Source organism: Phocoena phocoena, chromosome 8 (genome assembly GCF_963924675.1).
Source record: "Phocoena phocoena chromosome 8, mPhoPho1.1, whole genome shotgun sequence".
In the NCBI taxonomy this organism is placed as follows: domain Eukaryota; kingdom Metazoa; phylum Chordata; class Mammalia; order Artiodactyla; family Phocoenidae; genus Phocoena; species Phocoena phocoena.
The window spans coordinates 104,610,196-104,631,113 of record NC_089226.1 but is presented as its reverse complement, the minus strand read 5'-3'; the positions used below and the strand labels follow the sequence as shown (position 1 = coordinate 104,631,113).

At 58.1% G+C, this 20,918-nt stretch overlaps 2 protein-coding genes across 2 annotated transcripts; both read right to left on the bottom strand.

Moving 5' to 3' along the window:
• Nucleotides 1-516: 516 nt before the first annotated feature.
• SSH3 (slingshot protein phosphatase 3) lies at nucleotides 517-7,869 on the bottom strand. The gene is made up of 14 exons (XM_065882757.1): nucleotides 7,804-7,869; nucleotides 7,212-7,252; nucleotides 6,403-6,634; nucleotides 5,336-5,454; nucleotides 5,185-5,256; nucleotides 4,543-4,608; nucleotides 4,268-4,456; nucleotides 4,091-4,184; nucleotides 3,702-3,830; nucleotides 3,573-3,619; nucleotides 2,733-2,879; nucleotides 2,295-2,495; nucleotides 1,923-2,196; nucleotides 517-789 (listed from the first exon to the last, which is right to left on the bottom strand). Exons 1-14 carry the CDS (start codon nucleotides 7,867-7,869, stop codon nucleotides 517-519), a joined length of 1,950 nt encoding a protein of 649 aa, XP_065738829.1.
• Nucleotides 7,870-9,167: 1,298 nt separating this feature from the next.
• Nucleotides 9,168-20,828, bottom strand: ANKRD13D (ankyrin repeat domain 13D). Its single transcript, XM_065882469.1, has 15 exons — nucleotides 20,739-20,828; nucleotides 20,030-20,165; nucleotides 19,784-19,908; nucleotides 18,867-18,912; nucleotides 18,641-18,784; nucleotides 18,202-18,391; nucleotides 12,462-12,528; nucleotides 11,981-12,062; nucleotides 11,698-11,759; nucleotides 11,460-11,590; nucleotides 10,356-10,513; nucleotides 10,150-10,266; nucleotides 9,901-10,064; nucleotides 9,733-9,821; nucleotides 9,168-9,366 (listed from the first exon to the last, which is right to left on the bottom strand). The coding sequence occupies exons 1-15, from the start codon at nucleotides 20,826-20,828 to the stop codon at nucleotides 9,168-9,170; spliced, it is 1,800 nt and encodes a 599-aa protein (XP_065738541.1).
• Between the last annotated feature and the right edge of the window lie 90 nt (nucleotides 20,829-20,918).

Sequence of the window (20,918 nt, the reverse complement as noted above, 5' to 3'; positions counted from 1 at the left end):
TGACCGGCCAGCCCCGTCAGAGGGCTCTGGCTCCCCACTCCTCAGAAACTCCCACGTTTGGGGACTGAGGTTACTCTCGGCCTTTGGGGGCCACTGGTTCTCTGCAGAGCCCCAGGAGTGAAATGGGGTCAGGGGGATGAGGCAGACAGGAGTAGGGGAGGGAGGGAGCATTAGCCTTTCTGCACTGAGAAACTCTGTTTTTTATTCCATGGCTGCAAGTGTGTGTTTCAGGCAGCAGGTGAGAATGAAGCTAGGGTACTGTTGCCCCCAAAGGCACCTTCAGTCTCTCTACGACATCCCCAAATGTGGAGGAAATCTTGAGCCCTTGGGCAGGTGGACATGGGTCTGAGACTTAAGGCTGTAGGTGCTGAGGCTGTAGTGACGGGAGTCTGGGGCCTCCTGGGGAGGAGCTAAGAGGAACGTGGACAGGCCGACAGGAATGAGGGGTGCTCGTCCCAGGAGCTGTGTCCTGGCGCCTCTGTTTGTGTCTAGGGGGGCATGGGAATGTGTGTGGGCTCACACCTCGCCCTCCTCGCCACTGTCATCCACGCTGGGCTGCCTCACCACCTTCTGGTGCCTGGGTGTGGACGGACAGCCAGCCTTCCGCTGCTCCTGGAAGGCCCGGGTCCGGCTGGCCACCAGGGCGGCGCTGTTGAGGGCAACCACAGACTGGCGGGACTTCAGGGCAGGCCAAGGCCCCTTGCGGGCCTGCTGGCCTCCCTTGGCGCTTGAGAGCTGAGGGAAGGGCTGTGGAGGGTCTTCATCTGAAAACTCCTTTGGAGAGAAAACCTGGAAGGATGAGAGTATAAAGAAGAGTCACGGGGAAGTCGTTCCAAGGCAGGGGCACGGAGCACAGAGCCTAGAAAAGGGTAGATGCAGAGCACTGTTGAGTGAATACAGAAAAAGCTACTACAGGTACTCACAGGTCAGACTTCCCTAGAAGGGAAGGCAGCGCCCCAGCCCAACTGCCACTGCTCCTCAGCCCTCACCTGTCTGGCCCCCAGAAGCCCTCCTTAGCTCCCCTGCACCCGCCGCGTCCTTGGGGTCCCCTCCTCCTCCTCTTGCCCCCCACTGCTTTGTACAGTCAGTCCCATGAGCCACAAGGGAAACATCTCCCGGGTGCCGGGCCCTGGGCTGGGTGCTGAGTGAGGACACCCTGCCTTTAGGAACACACACACCCACCCATCAACCATCTGTTCCTCCCTCCAGCCTTCCACACCCAGTGCCGCCTCCTCCAGGAAGCCTTTCCCAAATGTTCCCGTCCTCTGTGAGGTGAGCTCTCCTTCTTCCGGGTCAGCTACCTTGGACTCCAGCCACACGGGGGGCCTGATTTCCTAAGGCAAGGGCCAGGTCTCACACTTGTGCCCTGCAGCGCTTAGCACAGAGAGGCCTGCTTAGCTACTCAGCCAGCACTTCGGCTGTGTGAGTGCTATGACCCCTCTGCACGCCATCCTTCGATGGGTTGCCCTTCCGACTGGGGAGGGGGCGCTGAGATCATCTTATCTACACCCATCTGGGGTCAACAGTTGGTTGTGCAGCTCCTGGCCTGGGGAGGATGCTCCTTCCAAGGCTGGGCAGCCCTGCCGCTTAGGTAGCAAGTCCTTTCGTCAGGCTGAGAGCTGCCTGCAGCCGCCAGCCTAGGGCTGGTTTGGCCGTGGAGCCCACCAGATGGCCCTGTCCCGTGACTGCTCTCCAGCTCCCGTGGAAGGCAGCGCTCGCCTGTCCTCATCGGTTCTCCTCAGCTACTCTGAGGGGATGAAAAGGAGCTGCCCAGGGTGTGGTCCCCCTGCTCAGGTGCCCCCCGCTCAGGGCCAAGCCGAGCCCCAGTCCTGGACTTTCTCCATCCGCCAGCCACCTGCCCCCTCCTCATTTTGGCCCCCACTCTGCCTCAACCTGGGCTGCTTCCTTAGCCCCAGCCTTACCTCTGGCAGGTCACCGTCCCCTGAGGTGCTTTCCAGCTCTGAGGATGGCTCCAGGAGGCTGATGGACCTCATAACCCCGCGGAGGTTGATACGGGGCCGTGACCCAGGCTCTTCTTTTGGGGCTGCCTGGCTCTCCTCCAACCCCACCACATTCAGCTCCCCACTGCCCCCGGGTTCTGGCTGAAGAGGTGGGAACGGTGTAGAGACCTCGGGGGCCAGGGGCTCCTCTGGGGAGGCCCCACCCACTTTCTGCTCCCAGACATGGCTCTGCCGGCTGCGAGGGGGTGGCCCTGAGTCAGCTTCCAGTGACCCAGCCGCAACCTCCAGCACCCACCCCCACCCACCCCCTTCCCCTTGTCCCCCACTCCGTACCTAGCGGTCAGGATGCCCTGGTAGGTCTGCAGCTGGCGCAGGAAGCCCGGGTTGGGGCGGGCGATGGGCCGCAGCTCCTGCACGTGGCGCAGAGCCTGCTCCAGGCTCCAGCCGTACTGCTTCATGGCGTAGGCGATCACTGTGGCGGCCGAGCGGCTGACGCCCATCTTGCAGTGGACCAGCACCCGGGTGCCCTGTGCTCTGTGGAGGCCGAACCGGGTCAGCTTACCCTCCCCCTCCCCCGCCCCCTTGCCATGCCATCAGTGTCGGGGAAAGGCAGGTAGGTAGGTGGTGGGCTCACCTCCCAGAGCAGAGGGGAAAGGAGGTTAAGGACCCTGAGGGCCCGAAAAGCTGAGGGCAGAGCAGGCAGGAGGAGGGCATGGGCCCTGGACGGCAGGAAGCTGGGATGGGGTGGGCGGAGGGGTGGGACGGCCCGACCTTGCAGCCTCCACAAAGCGGTGCGTCTCCTTCCAGTGGGGCAGCAGCTGGGCCGACTCCTCATCCCAGAGGCGCACGTTGTGGTAGGTGAAGCGCTCGGGGTAGAAGTTGTCAATCTCGCGGGCCATGTTCAAGATGTGGCTCACCCTGCAGCACGGGGCACAAGGCCAGGCTGACATGGCCACGGGCACCAGGCCCGTTGGCCAGCGGAGCCGGCGGACCTGGGTGTTAGTTTTCTGGTTCTGAGGGTCCAGTGGGGGCAGCACAGTTGCAGTGGGAGGAGGAGATGACAGTGACCTTGAGCAAATCGGTTCACCCCACTGGGCTTGAGTACTGTGCCCCCTGGCCCGTCCCCACCCCACTTCCAGGTAGCTGCTGGGCGGCCTGCAACACACGCCCTTCTGTTATCGTCAGAAGTCAGTTAGAGATGGGCTTCGGAGTTCAGCTGAGATGGGGTGGATCTGCAGCAGCTGGATGACAAGGGTCACAGCAGGTTTCCCGAAAGGCCGTGGTGGACAAGTGACAGGAGCCGTCGGGAGCGGGCAGCCAGGTCTCCTATGGGAGAGGGGCTCTCCCTTCTCCCAGAGACATGGTCAGGCGAAGAGGGGCTTTTCCGCTTCACAGCTGGGGGAGGTTAAGAGGGGGCCAGGGAGCTGCCAGCAGACCAGCAGGGTAGCTTATTCCCCTGTCCCCGCCTGAGCCCATATGAGGGGAACGGCCCCAGGGGCGGAGCTGGAAGCAGAGCTAGCTGCTGCTTAGAGGGTTCTGGGGGTTTCTGGCCAGGCTTCCCCACGGGGGAGGACAGAGGGTGGGCAGTCCTGGGAGGGCTCGAAACCCTACCTGTTTCTCTGCAGCTCCTCCAGGTTCGCTGCGTTCCACTCTGAGCCCTGTGAACACGGAGAGAGCGTCACTGGCCCTCTCCCCCCGCTGCAGCAGGCCCCATCTCCCAGCCCTCAGCCTGCAGCTCACCAGGTAGAGGTGGGGGAAGATGCGGGACGCCCGGTCCTGCTGGGCCATGAGGAGCAGCATCTGATTGTCGAGGAAGTCGCGGTATTGTTGGAGAGGGCGTCCCAGGCGCAGCTCCAGGGCCTGGCGGATCTGCAGGCAGGAGGGTGAGGGAGGCTGGGGGCACCTTGCGAGGCTCCCGATGCCCCGGCCTTCCCTGGGGGAGGAAGGGCCTCTGAGGACAATACTCTGTCCCATCAAGGCAGAGAAGCTAAGGCCAGGCACGTGGGAACAGCTTAGACAGCAGGAGAGCTAAAGTGGGAGGCTCCAAGGAGAGGACCACTCTGGGGCCCAGCCGGAGGCCCCCACAACCAGGGCCCCGCTCCCCCGCTGGTCTCCGGCACCCCGCCCACCTCTTTGGAAGTGATGCTCTCCAGGTCACTGGAGTCCAACACCTCCCACAGCTCAGCCCGGATCGCCTGCTCCATCTGCTCCTGTCCCGAGGGCCTGGGAACCGAGCCCGTCAGTCCAGGGGCCCCTTCCCCGCTCTGCCATGGCACAGCCCCCTCTCCTCCCCTCCCTGTACTGACCGGCCGGGCTCGATGCTGGGAGGCCGCAGAGACTCCAGGTCAGCCATGGCCATCCACTCGTTGAGGCAGCTCTGGTCAGAGCTCAGTCTGTCCTGGTAGTGGTTGGCCCAGGCGAGGGCACTGCCCCCTGGCACAAGACCACTGCCTAGAGCCGCCTCACATGCCTGGTGCAACACCTGGAGCGTGGCCCTGGGACAGAGGAGAGGCTGGGTCACGCTGTCCTCCCTGCCGCCCCTACCCAGACCCTGAGCCATCTTCAAGACCCAGCCCCTTACCACATGGTCTGGATGCAGACTGGCTTGAAGATTCGACTCTGCCCACCAGATGTCACACTGAAGCCCCTGTGGGAGGTCAGGTGGGGGTGGAACCCAGCTCCTGGCTCTGGGACAGGGCCCCCTGAGAGGCCTACCCACTAGCCACCTAAGGCTGATCCTCAAGATATATACACATCATCTAAACTTCAAAATAAGCCCTGTTGCCAGATATGGGGCAGCTGAGGCCCAGAGCAGTTAGGTGACTTGCCCAGGGTCACACAGTGAATCTCAAGCCTCAGAGCAGTTAGGTGACTTGCCCAGGGTCACACAGTGAATCTCAAGCCTCAGAGCAGTTAGGTGACTTGCCCAGGGTCACACAGTGAATCTCAAGCCTCAGAGCAGTTAGGTGACTTGCCCAGGGTCACACAGTGAATCTCAAGCCTCAGAGCAGTTAGGTGACTTGCCCAGGGTCACACAGTGAATCTCAAGCCTCAGAGCAGTTAGGTGACTTGCCCAGGGTCACACAGTGAATCTCAAGCCTCAGAGCAGTTAGGTGACTTGCCCAGTACCCACCACACCCCTGCACACACCCCATACATCACACTTAGTTATTCCACCCTCTGGCCCCTCTCCTTTCCCTTCCCTCCAGTTGCCACCTCTTACCCGTCTCCATCTAGGTACACCTGGGTGTCACTCCAGAGAGGCAAGACCAGGCCTAGGGTGCAGCTGGGGGAGCTGGCAGGGACAGAGGGAAAGCTGTTGTCACCCAGCACCTCACTTCCTTGCCCTCCTCCCTTCCTCTCCCTGCTCCCACCTGCTATCAGGGAAATCCACGCCCAGAAGGACTGTCTCATCCTGGCTCAGACGTTCTCTTGTGGAAACTACCAGCAGGTAGCGGAGCCTGGCGGGCCGGGCCGCCTCCAGCTGGGCTGCCTGGGGAAGATGGGAAGGGAAAAGCCCGGGGTCACAGTGGCCCAGAGGACCCTGCTCCCCCCACCCCTACCTGACACACAGCCGGGTCTAGAACAGACCTGCCACCTGCTCCCTCTGCACCCATCCCTCTCTTCCCAGATACCAGATCAGTGGTTACAATCTAGTGGTTCCCAACTTTGGGATCTCATGGTCCAATAAAATGTTTAGAAAGATTCTTCTCAGAGAGGGTGTGTGTGAACAAAAGGGGAGAATGGGCATGACAGATTGCCCTTTTTTTTTTCTGCCTAGGAAGGAGGTTTAAGAAACACCTTTCCACTTGCCATTACCATAATTTGATTCAAGGAATGTTTTTCACCAAAAAACTATTAAGAACACAGTTTCCCAATAAAGGATGGTGCTTCTGTGGAATTAATTCTGCCTTACAAAAAACTGCATCTTGTTTTTCCCGTTGCTGCAGTGAGGTTGTTCCACAGGCATCTGGGAACGGGTCCTCACTTTCCCGCCTGTGTCCCATTCCCGCACGGGCCCCTCCAGCACATGAGCCCACGGTGGGTGCTCAGCAGGCCCCCCTGAGCACCAGTTCATTTGTGGGCAACTCACACAGTCAGGAAGGTCTTGTGCTGGTTGAACAGAAACCCGCCTCTGGGTAATTCCCAGCTCTTGGACCTAATCTGACCCTACAGGCTCACATCGGACAAACCTCCCCATCCTTTCCCAGCTCTCCAGAGACCCGAAGACATGGCCGGATCGCCCTGTTAAGACAACTCTAGCCAAAACAGCAGAGTCATCGGGGTTTGGGTAACCACTACGCTCCCCAGGGGGCCCCCTGCTCTCGCACCACTGCTCCCCAAACACACACACACTGGCCCCATTCTACCCTCTCCTCCCACCTGGGGAGTGGCTCTCTCCCCTTTCAGAGGGCCAGAGGGCTCTGGACGGGGCCCTCACCAGGCGGATGTCGTCTTGTGGCCTTAGCAGCCCCACCATGAGGCGCAGGTGCTGACTCTGTTCCTGCTTCCTGAGACTCTGGGGCCCATGCCCGTCGTCTGTCTGGTCCCCGAGGGGCTGCTCCTCCCCGGGGGGGTCCTCCACTGGCTCAGAGCTGGCCTTGGCTGCATCTCCATCATCGCCTCCATCCTGCAGTCCCAGGACAGCCCCGCCGAGTACTGCAAAGCTCTGCCTGGTAGGGGAGCAGGGAAACCATGATGGCCCATCGTAGCTCTTAGGACAGGGGTGTGTCAGAATCACCTGGAGGGCTTGTTAAAACGTGCTGGACCCCATCCCCAGAGACTCAGTGGACCTGGAATGGAGGCCTGAGAGTGTGCATTTCTAACCAGTTCCCAGGTAATGCTGCCCCAACACTTTGGGAAGCACTGCCTTGGAGGCTCTCAAGCCTCCAGCCCACCTATTCTTGTCTGAGGAGGGGTGGAGGTTGCTTCCTTTTCCTTCCCACCTGCCTAACTCAGTAGATACCGTGAACCTGGTGGGGACTCAGGAGTCCTCAGGCCCTGCCGTCCCATGCTGCCCACTGGCTCGTGACCACTGGCCACAGCCAGGTCCAGGACAGTGGGTGAAGGAGCTCCAACTGACCAGGGGGAAGATGAAAGCAAAGGCAGCCAGCTGTGCCCACCAGCTGTGCCTACTGGCAACACTGCCCCACATAGTACGTAGCGGGCTTTGGCTGCAAGTCCTCCAGGATGGCTGTGGCCAAGGCTGGCGGCTGGACGGAGGTGCGTGTGTTGGGAAGAGGTGCTCACCTTCGCTGGAGCCGGCTTCTGCGCTGGGACACCTGGTCCTGCTGAGAAAGCAGCCCCCAGGGCAGAGTGAAGAGGCAGGGAAGGATTCTCCTCTCCCCTGTCTCAGGGCTGCTGTGGTGGATGGTGGAGGGATCGCGCCCCCTCCGCGCACACCGCCCACCCCCGCAGTGGGGAATGGAACCAGAAAGGGGGTCAGGTCCCCTTGGCGCTGCAGTCCACTCTCCACGTGGAGGCACTGGGGGAGCCCGGGCCCAGGTTCAGGTCCAGCGGCCGGAGGTAAGGGGGCGGGGGGGGGGGGGGGGAGGGAGGGGTGCGGGCGGTCGCGGCTGGAGCGCCTGAGGCTTTGGCCCCTGTCTGGGCCCAGAGCGGGGTAGGGCCTCCGCAGGCGGTCACGGCTCCGGATCTCGCCTTGGTCCGAGTTCCTGATTGCCTCAAGATTCCCCCCCAACCCCTCCCCCCACAGCCTGAGACTTGAAGTCCCCCTCCGCACACCCCCAGGCTTCAGGGGAGGCTGCCCGTGGACAGCAAACACTCCCCCAGGCCCAACTGGCAGCCAGCTGCGTGGGCAGGACCACAGCAGAGCCAGACTCACCGTGGGCCCCACAGGCGTGGAGTGGCCGCCGGCCGGGGGCGAGCGGCTTACTGTGACCAGGGCCATGGGACCAGACCGGGGGCACCTGGGCCGGCAGGGGCACAGCACCCTCCCGCAGCCCCACGGACAGTCCCTGCCCCGCAGGACCAGGAAGGAGAGTCCGGAGCCACCAGGGCCTGGCACCTCCTCGAGGGCGGACCTTAAAGGGCCAGACACCCGTCCAGCCCGACCTGAGGAGCCCGCAAGCAGTGGCCACCGCCCCTCCCTTCGTGTCTCCACAGGTTCGGTCCGCCTCGTCCCCGCCCCCCCAAACACGTTGGGGGCGGGGCGCAGGTGCGGAGCCCGGCAACGGCGGCGGGAAGGGGCAGCCTACGTTGGGTTCAGGGTTCGGTCCCTCCTCACAGGAGGCGCCCCTGCCCCTGCCCTCCCTGCTCCGCCCAGTTAGGTCACCTGAGCTGTGCTCTGGGCCTCAACCGTTCTGCTAGCAGCAGAGATGGGACCTAGGGAGGAAGGACCGAGGACCCGGGTCTTGGAGAGGACCAGAACCCGTGGGTCTTAAGTGGGGAGCACCCCCAAACTTCTTTCTCCTTGCCGGTTGGCCCTGGCGCTTCCACTCAGCATGAATCACTGAGAGACACTCGAAGCTTCAGGGGCTACCAGGGTGGGTTTAGAACTAACCCCTGAGGCTCACAGCAGGTCCTCAGGGCCACCTCGGAGGTGAGCAGGGCAGGGCTGAGCAGGTTCACAGCAGCGTCAGAGGGAAGTGACTTGTCTAATGTCACTGCAGTAGAACCTGCCGGAGTCAGGTCAGGAACCCAGGCCTGGGGCGCAGGGCCTCCTCTGACCCGACAGAGTCCGGAGAACCAGCCTCTCCCCGTCCCTGACACAAGCAGGGGTGGGTTCCCGGAAAGCCTGACTGTGTGGCCGGAAGAACCGGGGTCTCCAGTAGGTGGGATAGGGCTCGGGGGAACTGACGTTCACGGAGCACCTACTAGGGCACCTGACACCTGTCGGCTCATTTTACCCTCCCAGAAGCCCTGGGGGTGGGAGGCAGTCTCATTTACAGCTGAGGACACTGAGGCTCAGAGGGGCTAAGGGGACCACGGTCAGGATTCAAACCCAAGTCTAAGGCCATTGCCCACAGTGTCTCCCCTCGGTGCCCCCCCAGCACTCCCCCCCCAGCCCCCCCAATGAGCGGAGCAAGCCTGCTGCTGAGGGTCTCTTTATTTCCATCTCAGTCTCCAATGCACGCCCAGCCGCAGGGCTCCAGGCCCCAAGCCCAGCAGCAGCAGAGTGTCTATAAATAAATAAGTTACAAAAGTGGGGGGCGGTGCAGCCCCGGGCAGCCCTCCTGAGGGCGGGGCTCAGAGCTCCGTGAGCGAGCGCTGTAGGGTCCGCTGTAGGTCCTCCTCCTCCCGCCGCCCCCGCCGCTCCCACTCCGCCTGCTCCCGCGCAGACAGCTCCAGGGCCAGGCGAAGCTGCTCCTCAAAGCTCGGGGGCGCCCTGAGAGGGGCCCCCGGACCCTCAGGCTCTGTGGACATCTGCAGGCTTTCCTGGAGGGCCCTTCCAGGCGAGGCATGAGAGGGGAGAGCAGACCCGTGAGCGCTAAGGCTGGGGAGGAGGCCCAGGGCTGGGACGTGGCTGCAGAGGCCGAAGATAAGGACAGGGAGGCTGGGACCCGAGGACCGGAGACAAGAGACAAGGCCGGGCCCCATCTCCCCATCCCTCGTGCCGCCCTCGCTGGTGGGCAGCACGGAAGATGGAGGGTGGCCTCAAAGAGGGTGTGGGGTCCTGGGGCCAGCACCTCCCTGCTACTTGACCCCACCAGCCAAGAACCGCCCCCCCCCCCCCCCCCCCCCCCCCGCCGGCAGGGTCCTCGAGGCAGGGCGGGGCTGAGACATGGACCTGGCAGGTCCCGGAGGGCCTCACCGCTCCAGCTGAAGCTGCTCCTCGTAAGCCGTGACCTGGGGAAGGTGGGCACCAGGCCGGGTGTTGGTCAGGGCTTCCCAGACAGTCACCTGCAGCAGCCAGAGCCCGGAGCTGTCACCTCTGCCACCCCTGCCCACGCCCGGGGCCCAGCTCCTGCCCGCACTCCACCTGCTCCGCCTCCGTGCCCGCCTCCAGCAGGCTCTGCTGGATGGCAAACTGCAGCAGGTCGTCGTCCTCGTCGCGAAGGGGCTCGCTGCGCTCTGCGCCCAGCACGCTGTACCCGTCGGGCACCTCAAACACGGCGGGGTCCACCTCACAGGGGAAGGGGCTCGCTGGGTGCGGCAGAGGGGTCGTGCTCAGCCCCTGGTACGCAGAGACCAGCAAACCTCACGGCCCCGCGCCCGCCCACGGCGGTACCTGAAGCTGCGATGGCAGAGCCGGGCGCTGGCACCCACACCGAGCTCAGGGGCTCGTCACAGCCACACAGGTTGCCGAAGGTGATGCGGGCGTTGAGCACGTGGAAAAGGGGGATCTCTGTGAGGAGATGTCGAGCCTGAGCCAGCCCTGCAGCCCGTGCCCACCCCACTCCGGGGGCCCTCCTGCTGCCCGGCCCACCCTCTCACCAATCTTGACCGGGAAGCCGGGCGGGAGGCGCAGGGTGATGAAGTCGCGCAGCTTGGCAAAGTGAGCGTTGCTGATGGCCATCAGGTCGATGATGGGCATCACCTGGTCACCCAGGGAGAGCGGGTGCTCCTCGCTCAGCCACAGTGTTGCCTTGAACCTGCCCGGCCAACCGCAGGACGTGGGTCAAGGAACCTCTGGTGGCCCCTCTGCTAAGGCGCACCTACTCTGGACATCTGCCTCTAGTGCTCTCCACCTGGCCTGGGGGACCCTCTTCTCTGCTCAGCCGCTCCTGCCTGCCTCCCCCAGGAGCTCATGTCCTGGCCCTACAGCCTGAGCTGCCCCCCGGCCCTGGGCTCAGGCTGGGCCCCGGGCGCTCTGTGCCAGCTCAGCTCTCCTGGACGAAGAGGGCAGGGCTGAGCTTCTGGCGTCAGTCCCGCCTCGTCCACAGCCCTGCCCTCCTCCTCGGCCCACAGCCAGCCAGCACGTCGCACTTCACCGTACTCTGGGGTCCCGCACAGCCCGACAGTTCGGGACCGCACTGCTGGGGTTGCATCCCAACCCCCGCTGCTGCGTGGCTGAGGGACTCCACGTGAGATTCCTGGCACAGTGCTGGGCCCACCAGCGCGCTAAAAGTCACGGCTCATCAGAGCCTCACAGCACCCCTGTGAACAGGTGGCCAAAGGCAACTGTTCTCGTTTTACTGAGGGGGAGGATAGACTCTCAGAGGGGAAGGTGATTCCTTGGGCCACGAAGCCAGGAGGTGTTAGAGCCGCGTGCCCTTCCTGTCTGCCACAAGCTGGCCCCCAGCAGGTGCTCGTTCAGTTGAACAGAAAACCATACATGGGTGGTGCTGCCCATTCATTCGTTCACCAAGAAGAGCGACCGGTCCTCTGAGCCAAGCCCCAAGCTGGGTGCCAAGGACCATGGCTAAAGCAGACCTGGGCCCCGGCCCCCAGGGAGTGAAGTCGAGAAGGCAGCCAGCTGGGTGAGTGAGTCCCCCACTCCAGGGGGCCCTGTGTGTGACAGGGTCTGCAAGGGCTCGGGGGCACCAGGCAGGGTCCCCTGTCCCAGAGGGAAGCCCCCCGCCAGCCCCCAGACCTCACCTCTGTACTTTGCTGGACATCTCAATGGGGCGGCCGATGTTCCTCGACTCCAGGCTGAAGTTGGGGTCAAAGTACTCGTCGGGGGAAATGGCGGTAGGGTTTGTGGGGCTGGCTGCCTGCTGCACAGGAGCCTGGGTGGCCCCGGGACCAGGCTTAGCGCTGGGGAGGCGCCGGCCCGGCCCCGCCCAGTGGGCCCTGCCAGTCGGCCGCCAGCCCCCGCCCCCCAGTCCCGGCTCACCCCATTGTGGGAGGAGTGCTGCTGGGCCATCCCAAGGAAGGACTGGAATGGAGTCTTCCCCCCTAAGGAGAAGGGGTGGAGCCCATGAGGGGACCTGGGGCCACTGCCCCCAGACTGCCCACACCTAGCCTCCACCCTGGGAGCCTCCCCTGTGGTGGAAGGCAGAGCAGACGGGAACGGGGAAGCCTTCCAGCTGGTCCCAGATACTCTGGCCCTGACCCCAGATCAGGGTGACCACCCCGTACGGTGTGACTGGGCAGCAGGCAGGCGCACCTGGGTTTACCTTTGCTCCTCGACTTGTCCTGATCGGAGAGGTGCTCCGTGCGTGTGCGTGTCACCAGCTCCACATTGGTGGCGCTGTACACCTGGGGAGCAGGGGGGACACAGGGGGAGCTGGGGGCTCAGAGCCTGCTGCCCACACTCAGCCTCACCAGCACAGGACCCAAGTCCTCCTGTCCCCAGGGACAGATAGGATCTCACTCCCCACAGTGGAGGGGGTGGGGTCTGAACCCCGGGAAGTCACTAATGAGGGTAAAATGCTCCTGGCTTCATCTCGGTGATCCGGGTAGGGGCCCGTGCTGTGGGTAACCCCTGCGTGCTCAGCAGGGGCTGGGCACTCGGGCCCCACTGAGTTCCCATGGCCACACAGGGCATCTGGAGCCCACGGGCTGCTGGGTCTCCCTCCACACAGGGTGGATGTGGAGAAGGGGCAGATTTCCTGGGCCTCGTCTCCTACCCCAGCTCCCACCACTAGCCTCTCCTGCCTTGGCCTCGTAGCCGCTAACGGTTTCCATCTTCTCAGACCGCCAGCCCCAGATACCACATTTGTTCCTGAAACAGACCAAACAGGAGCTCATGAGGACCCACACCCCCCCAACTCTGGCCAAAGTCGTCCCTTCCAAAGACCCCCTCCAATTTGCCTTCCTGCTGTGAAACACACAGGGGCCTTGAGGAGGCTGCCTGGACAGCTGGGGACAAATGAACAGAAGACTGAGGACTAGAAAGTACTGGGGAATTATTAATTTTTGCTAGGTGTGATAATGGCATTGGGGCTTGGTTTAAAAACATCCTTATCTGTTAGAGTCACATGCAGAAGCATTTACTGTTGAAATGATACGACATCTGGGACGTGCTTTAAAATAGCTGGGGGAAAAAGAAAACAGGAAAAAAGTGAGGAAGGGTAGATTCAACAAGATGGGCAAAATGTTGGGAACTCCCTGGCGGTCGAGTGGTGAGAACTCGGCGGTTTCACTGCTGAGGTCCTGGGTTCGATCCCTGGTTGGGGAACTAAGATCCCACAAGCCGTGCGGCGTGGCCAAAAAAAATTTTTAAAAAAAGATTGGCAAGATGTTGATAAATGCTGACGTTGGGTGATGAGAACATCACACTAGCCTCTCTTCTTTCATATGTGCTTGAAATTTTCCATAATAAAAATTTAAAAATAAAGGTATGTCTGATTCAACAATAATAGTTGGAGACTTCAGTACCCCACTTTCAATAATGGATAGAACAAGCAGACAGAAGATCAACAAGGAAACAGAAGACCTGAACACGCTACGAACTAGACTTGATAGATATCCTTAGATCACTCCACCCAACAACAGAATACATATTCTGCTCAAGGGCATGTGAAACATTCTTCAGGACAGACCGTAGGCTCGGCCATAAAAGAGGCCTCAATACAACTGAAAGGACAGAAATCATACACAGGATGTTCTCCAATCACAACTGAATGAGGGCTTCCCTGGTGGTGCAGTGGTTGGGAATCCGCCTGCCACTGCAGGGCACACGGGTTCAAGCCCTGGTCCGGGAGGATCCCACGTGCCGCAGAGCCATCTGGACCCGCGAGCCACAACTACTGAGCCCACATGCCACAACTACCGAGGCCTGCGCACCTGGAGCCTGTGCTCAGCAACAAGAGAAGCCACCGCAACGAGAAGCCCGCTTACTGCAGTGAGGAGCGGCCCCTGCTCACCACAACTAGAGAGGGCCCGAGCGCAGCAGCAAAGAGGCAACATGGCTAAAAATAAATAAATAAAATAAATAAATAACAACAACAACAAGAAAGCAACCTTAATTAAAAATAAAAAACTGGGCTTCCCTGGTGGCGCAGTGGTTGAGAGTCCACCTGCCGATGCAGGGGACACGGGTTCGTGCCCCGGTCCGGGAGGATCCCACATGCCACAGAGCGGCTGGGCCCGTGAGCCGCTGAGCCTGCGCATCCGGAGCCTGTGCTCCGCAACGGAAGAGGCCACAACAGTGAGAGGCCCGCGTACCGCAAAAAAATTTTAAAAAGACAACAACAACAAAAAAACTGAATGAAATCAGAATCAGTAACAGAAAAAAGATGACTTGGGAAATTCATGAATATGGGAAGAGTAAACAACATTCTCCTAAATAACCAATGGAACAAAGAATAAATCAAAAGCAAAATCAGAAAATACTTTGAGATGAATGGAAACGAAGATACAACATACCAAAACTTACGGGACACAACTAAAGCAATGCTTAGAGGGAAACTTATAGCTGTAAATAACTATATTAAGAAAGAAGAAAGATCTTATATCAATAAGCTAACCTTCCATATTAAGACACTGGGAAAAGAGCAAACTAAACCCACAGCAAGCAGAAGGAAGGCAATAATAAATATTAGAGTGAAAATTAATGAAATGGAGAATAGAAAAACAATAGAGAAAATCAATTCAACCAAAAGCTGGTTCTTTCAAAAGATCAGTGGAATTGATAAAGAGGGAAGACTCAAACTACCAGAATCAGAAATGAAAGCGGGGGCATTATTACTGACATTACAGAAATAAAAAGGATTATAAATAAAAGAATATGATGAACAATTGTACCCCAACAAACCAGATAATTTAGATGAAGTAAAGAAATCCTAGAGAGACATAAACTACCAATACTAACTCAAGAAGAAGTAGATAATCTAACAGACTTGTAACAAGTAATGGGACTGAAGCAGTAAAATCAAAAACAAACCAAAAAGTACCCACAAAGAAAAGCCCAGGCCCAGATGGCTTCACCAAAGAACCCCACCGAACTTTTACAGAAGAATTAATACCAGTTATTCACAAACTCTTGCAAAAAATAGACAAGGAGGTGACACTGCCTAACTCATTCAATGAGGCATTGCCCAGATACTAAAACCAGGCAAAGACATTACAAGAAAACGATAAACCATTACCTCTTAGGAATACGGACACAAAATAGTAGCCGACCAAATCTAGCAACATATGAAAAGAATGATACACCACGACAAAGTGAAATTTATCCCAGGGATACGGGGTTGGTTCAACATCTGAAAATTAACTGATAGCAACACATATCAATAGAATAAAAATAAAAGTCACGTGATCATATCGATAGACACAGAAAAAGCATTTGACAAAACCCAAACCCTTTCACGATAAAGACACTCAACAAACTAGGAACAGAAGGCAACTTCCTCGGCCTGATAAAGCATACCCACAACTAATGTCACACTTAATGATGAAAGGCTGAATGCCTTCCCCCTTGTTTCTTTATCAGAAACAAGATAAAGATGTCTGTTCCTGCCACTCCTATTCAACATTCTACTGGAGGTTCCAGACAAAGCATTTAGACAAAAAAAAAAGGAAATAAAAGGCATTCGGATTAGAAAGGAAGAAGTAAAACTATTAACAGATGACACGATCTTACGTATAAAAAATACGAGGAATCCACTAAAAACCCATTAGACCTAAAAAATGAGTTTGACAAGATTGCAGGATGTAAGATCAATATATAAAAATCAATTGTATTTTCATAGATTTGCAATGAACAGTTCAAAAATGTAATCAAGAAAACAATGCAATTTATAAGAGCATCAAAAAGAATAAAATACTTAGAATAAATGTATTTACTGTAAGTGTAAAACTTATACTCTGAAAACTACGAAACATCATTGAAAAAAAATTAAAGACCTGAAACGGAAAAATATCCAACGTTCATGGCAGAAGACTTAACATCATTAAAATGGCAACACTCCCCAAACTGTGTTACAGATTCCACACAAACACTATCAGAATCCCACCTGAATTCTTTGTAGAAATTGACAAGCTGAATCTGGAATTCATATGCAATTTCAAGGGACCCACCCAGAATACGTAAAATAATCCTGAGAAAGAAGAACAAAGTCGGAAGACTTATACTTTCCAATTTCAAAAACTTACGACAAAGCAACATGTGATTAAGACCGTGCACAAAGAGAGTCATACAGACCAGTGGAATAGAACTGAGAGCCTAGAAATAAACCCATACATCTCTGGTCAACTGGTTTTTCCACAAGGGTGCCAAGACAATTCAATGGGAATTAACAGTCTTTTTAACAAACGGTGCTGGAACGAGTGGATAGTCACATGCAAAAGAATGAAGCTGAATCCTTACCTCCCACCATATACAAATATTAACTCAAAATAAATCAAAGAGCTAACTGTAAGAACTAAAACTACAAAACTTTCAGAACAAAACACAGGGGAAAATCTTCATGACTTTGGATTTGGCAAAGGATCGTTAGATATGACACTAAAAGCACGAGAAACAAAAGGAAAAATAGATAAACTGGACTTCATGAAAATTAAAAACTTTTGTGCTTCAAAGGACACCATCAAGAAAATGAAAAGACAACCCACAGAATGGGAGGAAATATTTGCAAATCGCGTAGCTGATAAGGGATTTCTACCTAAGAACATACAAAGAACTCTTGTAACTCAATAATAAAAAGATAACCCAATTTTTAAAATGGGCAAAGGGGGACTTCCCTGATGGCGCAGTGGTTGGGAATCCACCTGCCAATGTCGGGGACACGGGTTCAATCCCTGGTCCGCGAGGATCCCACACGCCGCGGAGCAGCTTATCCCGCGCGCCACAACTACTGAGCCTGTGCTCTGGAGCCGGCAAGCTGCGACTACTGGGCCTGCGGGCCACGACTACTGGGCCTGCGGGCCACGGCCCTCAGCGTGCACCTAGAGCCCGTGCTCCGCGATAAGAGAAGCCGCCGCAATGAGAAGCCCATGCGCCGCGGTGAAGAGTGGCCCCCGCCCGCCGCGGCTGGAGGGGGCCCACGCGCGGCAACAAAGACCCAATGCAGCCAAATTAATTAATTAATTAATTTTTGAAAAAGATAAAACGGGCAAAGAATCTGAATAGACACTTCTCCAAAGAAGATATACAAATGGCCAATAAGCACATGAAAAGATGCTCAACATCATTAGTCATTAAGGAAATGTAAATCAAAACCACAATGAATACCACTTCACACCTGCTAGGATGGTTATAACACCAAAATAAATAAATAAATGAGCGGTAAGTGTTGGTGAAGATGTGGAGAAATTAGAACCCTCATATACGGCCGACGGGAATGTAAAATGCGGCAGCTCCTTTGGTAAATAGTCTGGCAGCTCTTCAAACAATTAAACATCTGTGTTTAATTACCACATGTCACCGCAGGACCTAGCAATTCCACTCGCAAGTAAATACCCAAGAGAAAGAAAATGTATGTCCACACTAAAACTTGTACCCTAATGCTCAGAGCAGCATTCTTCATAGTCAAATAGTCAACAGTCAAAAGGAAAGAATCCTTATGTCCGTCAATGGACGAATGAATAACAAAATGTGGTACAGTCGTGCAGAGGACCTGGCCGTAAAAGGGAATGCAGCAGTTACATGCTACAACTTGGCTGAACCTCGAAAACATGACGCTCAGCAAAGGAGGCCAGTCACAAAAGACCACACACATTGTATTATTCTATTCATATAAAAATCCAGAACAGGAAAACCTACAGAGACAGAAAGTAGATTAGCTGGGGGGGAGGGGATTGTTGGTTGTTAAAGGCAGTTGATTGGGAGTTGATGGTTAAAGGGTACAGGGTTTCTTTCTGAGGTGACGGAAATGTTCTAAAATTGGACGGTGGTACCGGTTACGTATCTGTGAAGATACTGAAAACCACTGAATTGCATACTTTGAATAGGTGAATGGTACAGTGTACAAAATTATATCTCAAGAAAGCTGTTTTTTGAAAAAAAGTGTTTCTGAAGTCTGTTATTGGAACTGGGGCACATGTTGCCAGAGAAATAACACCCTGCCGGAAGGGTGGGCTCCTAGGCTACCCACAAAGGACTCTGGCCCAGACACAGCTGCACCGCTGAGAAGCCGACCTTGCTGCAGACAGCTGCCCTGCACGGCAGCCTCAATCCTCGTTTTTATGGGAAAACACGTGAGGTCAGAAGTCAGGAAACTGGGGACTCCCTGACCCAGCCTCCTCCCAGGGAGACAGCTGCCAGTACAGACAGGCGTGCAGGAGGTGGAAGGTGCCACAGGACCCAGGACCAGCAGGTGGTCCAGAAGGGACACCGGGTCTGCAGGGACCCCCCTCCCCCTCCCGAGCAGCCTCTGCGAGGGGCTCAGCCTCCCGGAAGCCTGAACTAGAGGCTCGAGAGCACTACCCACGGTGTGGCCAGGGCCCAACGCACCTCTCGAAGGCCACATTGCGAGTGTCCAGGTGGGTGGAGACGATGGGAGAGGTGAGGCGACTGGCCACATGCTCCTCACTGGGCCGCATGGTGGCCAGCAGCGCTTCAGGCTCGTGCAGCGTGAGCCCCAGTGTCTCCGTGTGCACCAACTGCCGGTCGTGGTCAACTTCCATCACCAAGGCTCCCGCCTCTGCCAGCCGGCGTGGGGGTGTGAGGGGGACGAATAAGTGCCAGGACCAGACAGTGGCCAGAGGGCTATCGTGCTGCCCTCAGCCACCTCCTGCACGGGGTGTGGCCGCGGCCTCTGGACGCCCTCCACCCCCGCCTCCATTTACACATCTGGAGACAGAGACAGAGGACCGCACTGTCCTCACGAGCCACGGGAGAGCCTGGGGGCCCTGGTCTGCTGCGTGCCTGCGGGGAGCCCCCCAGAGCTCACCCTGGCCCTTGAAGATGAAGCTCCTCCGGCCGCGTTGCCAGGTCATGTGCTCAAAGCCCAGGAGGCTGGTGTCCACCCGCAGGTTCTCACCCCGCTTCCACACGCGATACACGTCACTCGGGCACATCTTGGACACGAGGGGCACTGCAGGAGGCACAGAGGTCACCAAGGTTCTTTCCCAACGGCCCCAGCCCAGGCCCCTGAGAGCCAAGAGGTCCCCACTCACCCCAGCTGGTGAACTCCCACTTCATCTCCACGTAGAAATCGGGGGCCTGAGATAGACCAGAGCACTGATCAGGGCCCTGCCTGCAGCAGGGCCCAGCGGGCCTGGGAAGCCCCTCGTCCACAGGCCCCCTTCTGGGAGCCCAGCCCTTCCCCAACCAGGGATCAAACCCAGCCCCCCACAGTGAAAGCACGGAGTGCCAACCAAGGAATTCCCTCAGTGAGGTGCGATGTGCCGCCGTGGTCCAGCTTTGCCCCCAACCCAGCCACACCCCACCCAGTGAAGGGTGGGCCAAGTGGGGCGTGAAAGGTCTGCAAGTCATCGGGCTATAAGCATCTGCAAGCCTGGGGCCAGGCTCAACCTGGCCACTAGCCCACTGGGGGTCCCTGGGGGAGCTTCTGCCCCCTCTGGATCCCAGAGTCCTCATCTGCAAAGGGGGCATAGTGACCCCCTGGGGCCCTGCCCCCGGGGTGGAGGGCACAAGGTAGTGTGCTCTCCCAGTGGGGGCCCCCCTACCCACCCACTGTGTGCTTTGAGAAGGGTGGACAGGAGTCCAGGCCGCATCCGCTAAGTTGGATGAAATCCTCCTTTCAGTAAATCTGCATTAACCAGGAGACCCATGATCTAAAGCTCTGCTGAGATTTCTAGCACTAGAGGACCCTCTATGCTGGCAAAAGGCTTTCTCTCCAAAGGGAGAAAAGCCTCATCCACGTGCGCCTGGCTGCCTCTCTTTCCTACATGACCCTGGGCTGGGGTCAAGAGAGAGGGACCTCACTGACAGTGTCAGGAAGGCATGCTGCACAGGCTGGGTGCCCTTCCAAGGCCAGGCCCGGCAGGGTTACCCCACATAGTCTGTCACGGTCCCCTCCATGGCGTCCCACACCCCCCCTTACTGGCCACACCTCTACGTCCTGCTGTACCTGGCGGAGTTTGTTGAGCAATTCCGGAATGCCAGCCAGCCTCTGCGTGGCCCTCTGGTAGTCCCGATACTGAAGTACCAGCTGCACCATCTCAGGGTCCCCAGTGCTGACTGCCTCCTGCAGGACTGGGGGCACTGGGCTGCTGAGGGGAGCTCTCTAGATGGCTCCAGGCCTGGCCATTCACTCCCACACACACCCCCACCCCCGCTGCCAGCCTCAGGGGAGCCCCTTTGCCCTCTGCAGTACCTGCCCAGCCCTGGCAGCTCTCTTTGCCCACGTTGGCATTGTGTCGAAGGAGGACTCTCACGGACTCCAGGTTCCCCAGGGACACGGCCAGCTCCAGGGGGGTGCGCCCCCGGGGGTCTTCCTGTTCGATGTCGTGCTGGGGGAGATGAGACACTCAGCACAGGGCAAGTAAGGAGAGGCCAAGGCAAGAAGGCCACTGGGATGAACAGGGTTGGGAGTCACTGCAGGAAATAAGGACAGCACACAGGTGGTGGAAATGGCAAAGGGTGGCCTGAGTGTCCTGTCAAAGGAGGAGAGGGGTAGGTGGGAAGGGCCTACCCACCTCTCCTGCCCTCTGCGAGGGACAGAGCTGGGGGCCCGGTGGTGGTGGGCAGGGGTGGGGGTGGGGTGGGGGGAGGGCCTGGTCTGGTAGAGGTGCAGCTGCCGATGTCAAGAGTTTGGACTGACTTGGGGACCAGGACCGGGCTGCTTTTCTCAGCCTGGCTTAGGGGTGGTGCGGCGCGAGTTCGGAGGCCGGATGCAGTGTGAAGTGGGGAGACCGACAGGGCAAGGCCCAGCGCTGGGAGCCGAGGTCAGAAGCCCAAGCTCGAGGGGCAGGTGACCTCTCTTCTGGGCCGGGAAGAGGGAGCCGGGCAGGCGGCCTCCCGATGCAGACCACAGATTTGGGTGGGAGACCAGGAGGACGGCCCGGGCGCCCGATGGGCCTCACCTGGCGGCTGTGCAGCGCGGCCTCCAGTTCGCGGTACCGGTTCGCCCAGACTAGCCGATGCAGCGGGAAGGTGGGACCCGGGCCTGCCATGCTGGGCCTCAGCGCCTCATCCCGGGCGGGCCGGCGGGCGCGGCGGGGGCGGCCCGGCTCCGCCTCGGCTTCGGGCCTGGCGCGGGCCCC

Bases quoted from the DNA above. Each gene is read 5' to 3' on its own strand.
- SSH3 (XM_065882757.1), bottom strand. From the start codon at position 7,869: ATGGCCCTGGTCACAGTAAGCCGCTCGCCCCCGGCCGGCGGCCACTCC. The intron at 5,257-5,335 runs GTGGGAGCAGGG...TGTCCCTGCCAG, and splicing joins GTGGATTTCCCTGATAGCAG to CTCCCCCAGCTGCACCCTAG. The intron at 2,496-2,732 runs GTCGGGCCGTCC...CGGCCTCCACAG, and splicing joins CGCTTTGTGGAGGCTGCAAG to AGCACAGGGCACCCGGGTGC.
- ANKRD13D (XM_065882469.1), bottom strand. From the start codon at position 20,828: ATGGCAGGCCCGGGTCCCACCTTCCCGCTGCATCGGCTAGTCTGGGCG. The intron at 18,785-18,866 runs GTGAGTGGGGAC...TGCCTCCTGCAG, and splicing joins GTGGGAGTTCACCAGCTGGG to TGCCCCTCGTGTCCAAGATG. The intron at 9,822-9,900 runs GTGGAGTGCGGG...TGGCTGCTGCAG, and splicing joins CGGGCACGGAGGCGGAGCAG to GTGACTGTCTGGGAAGCCCT.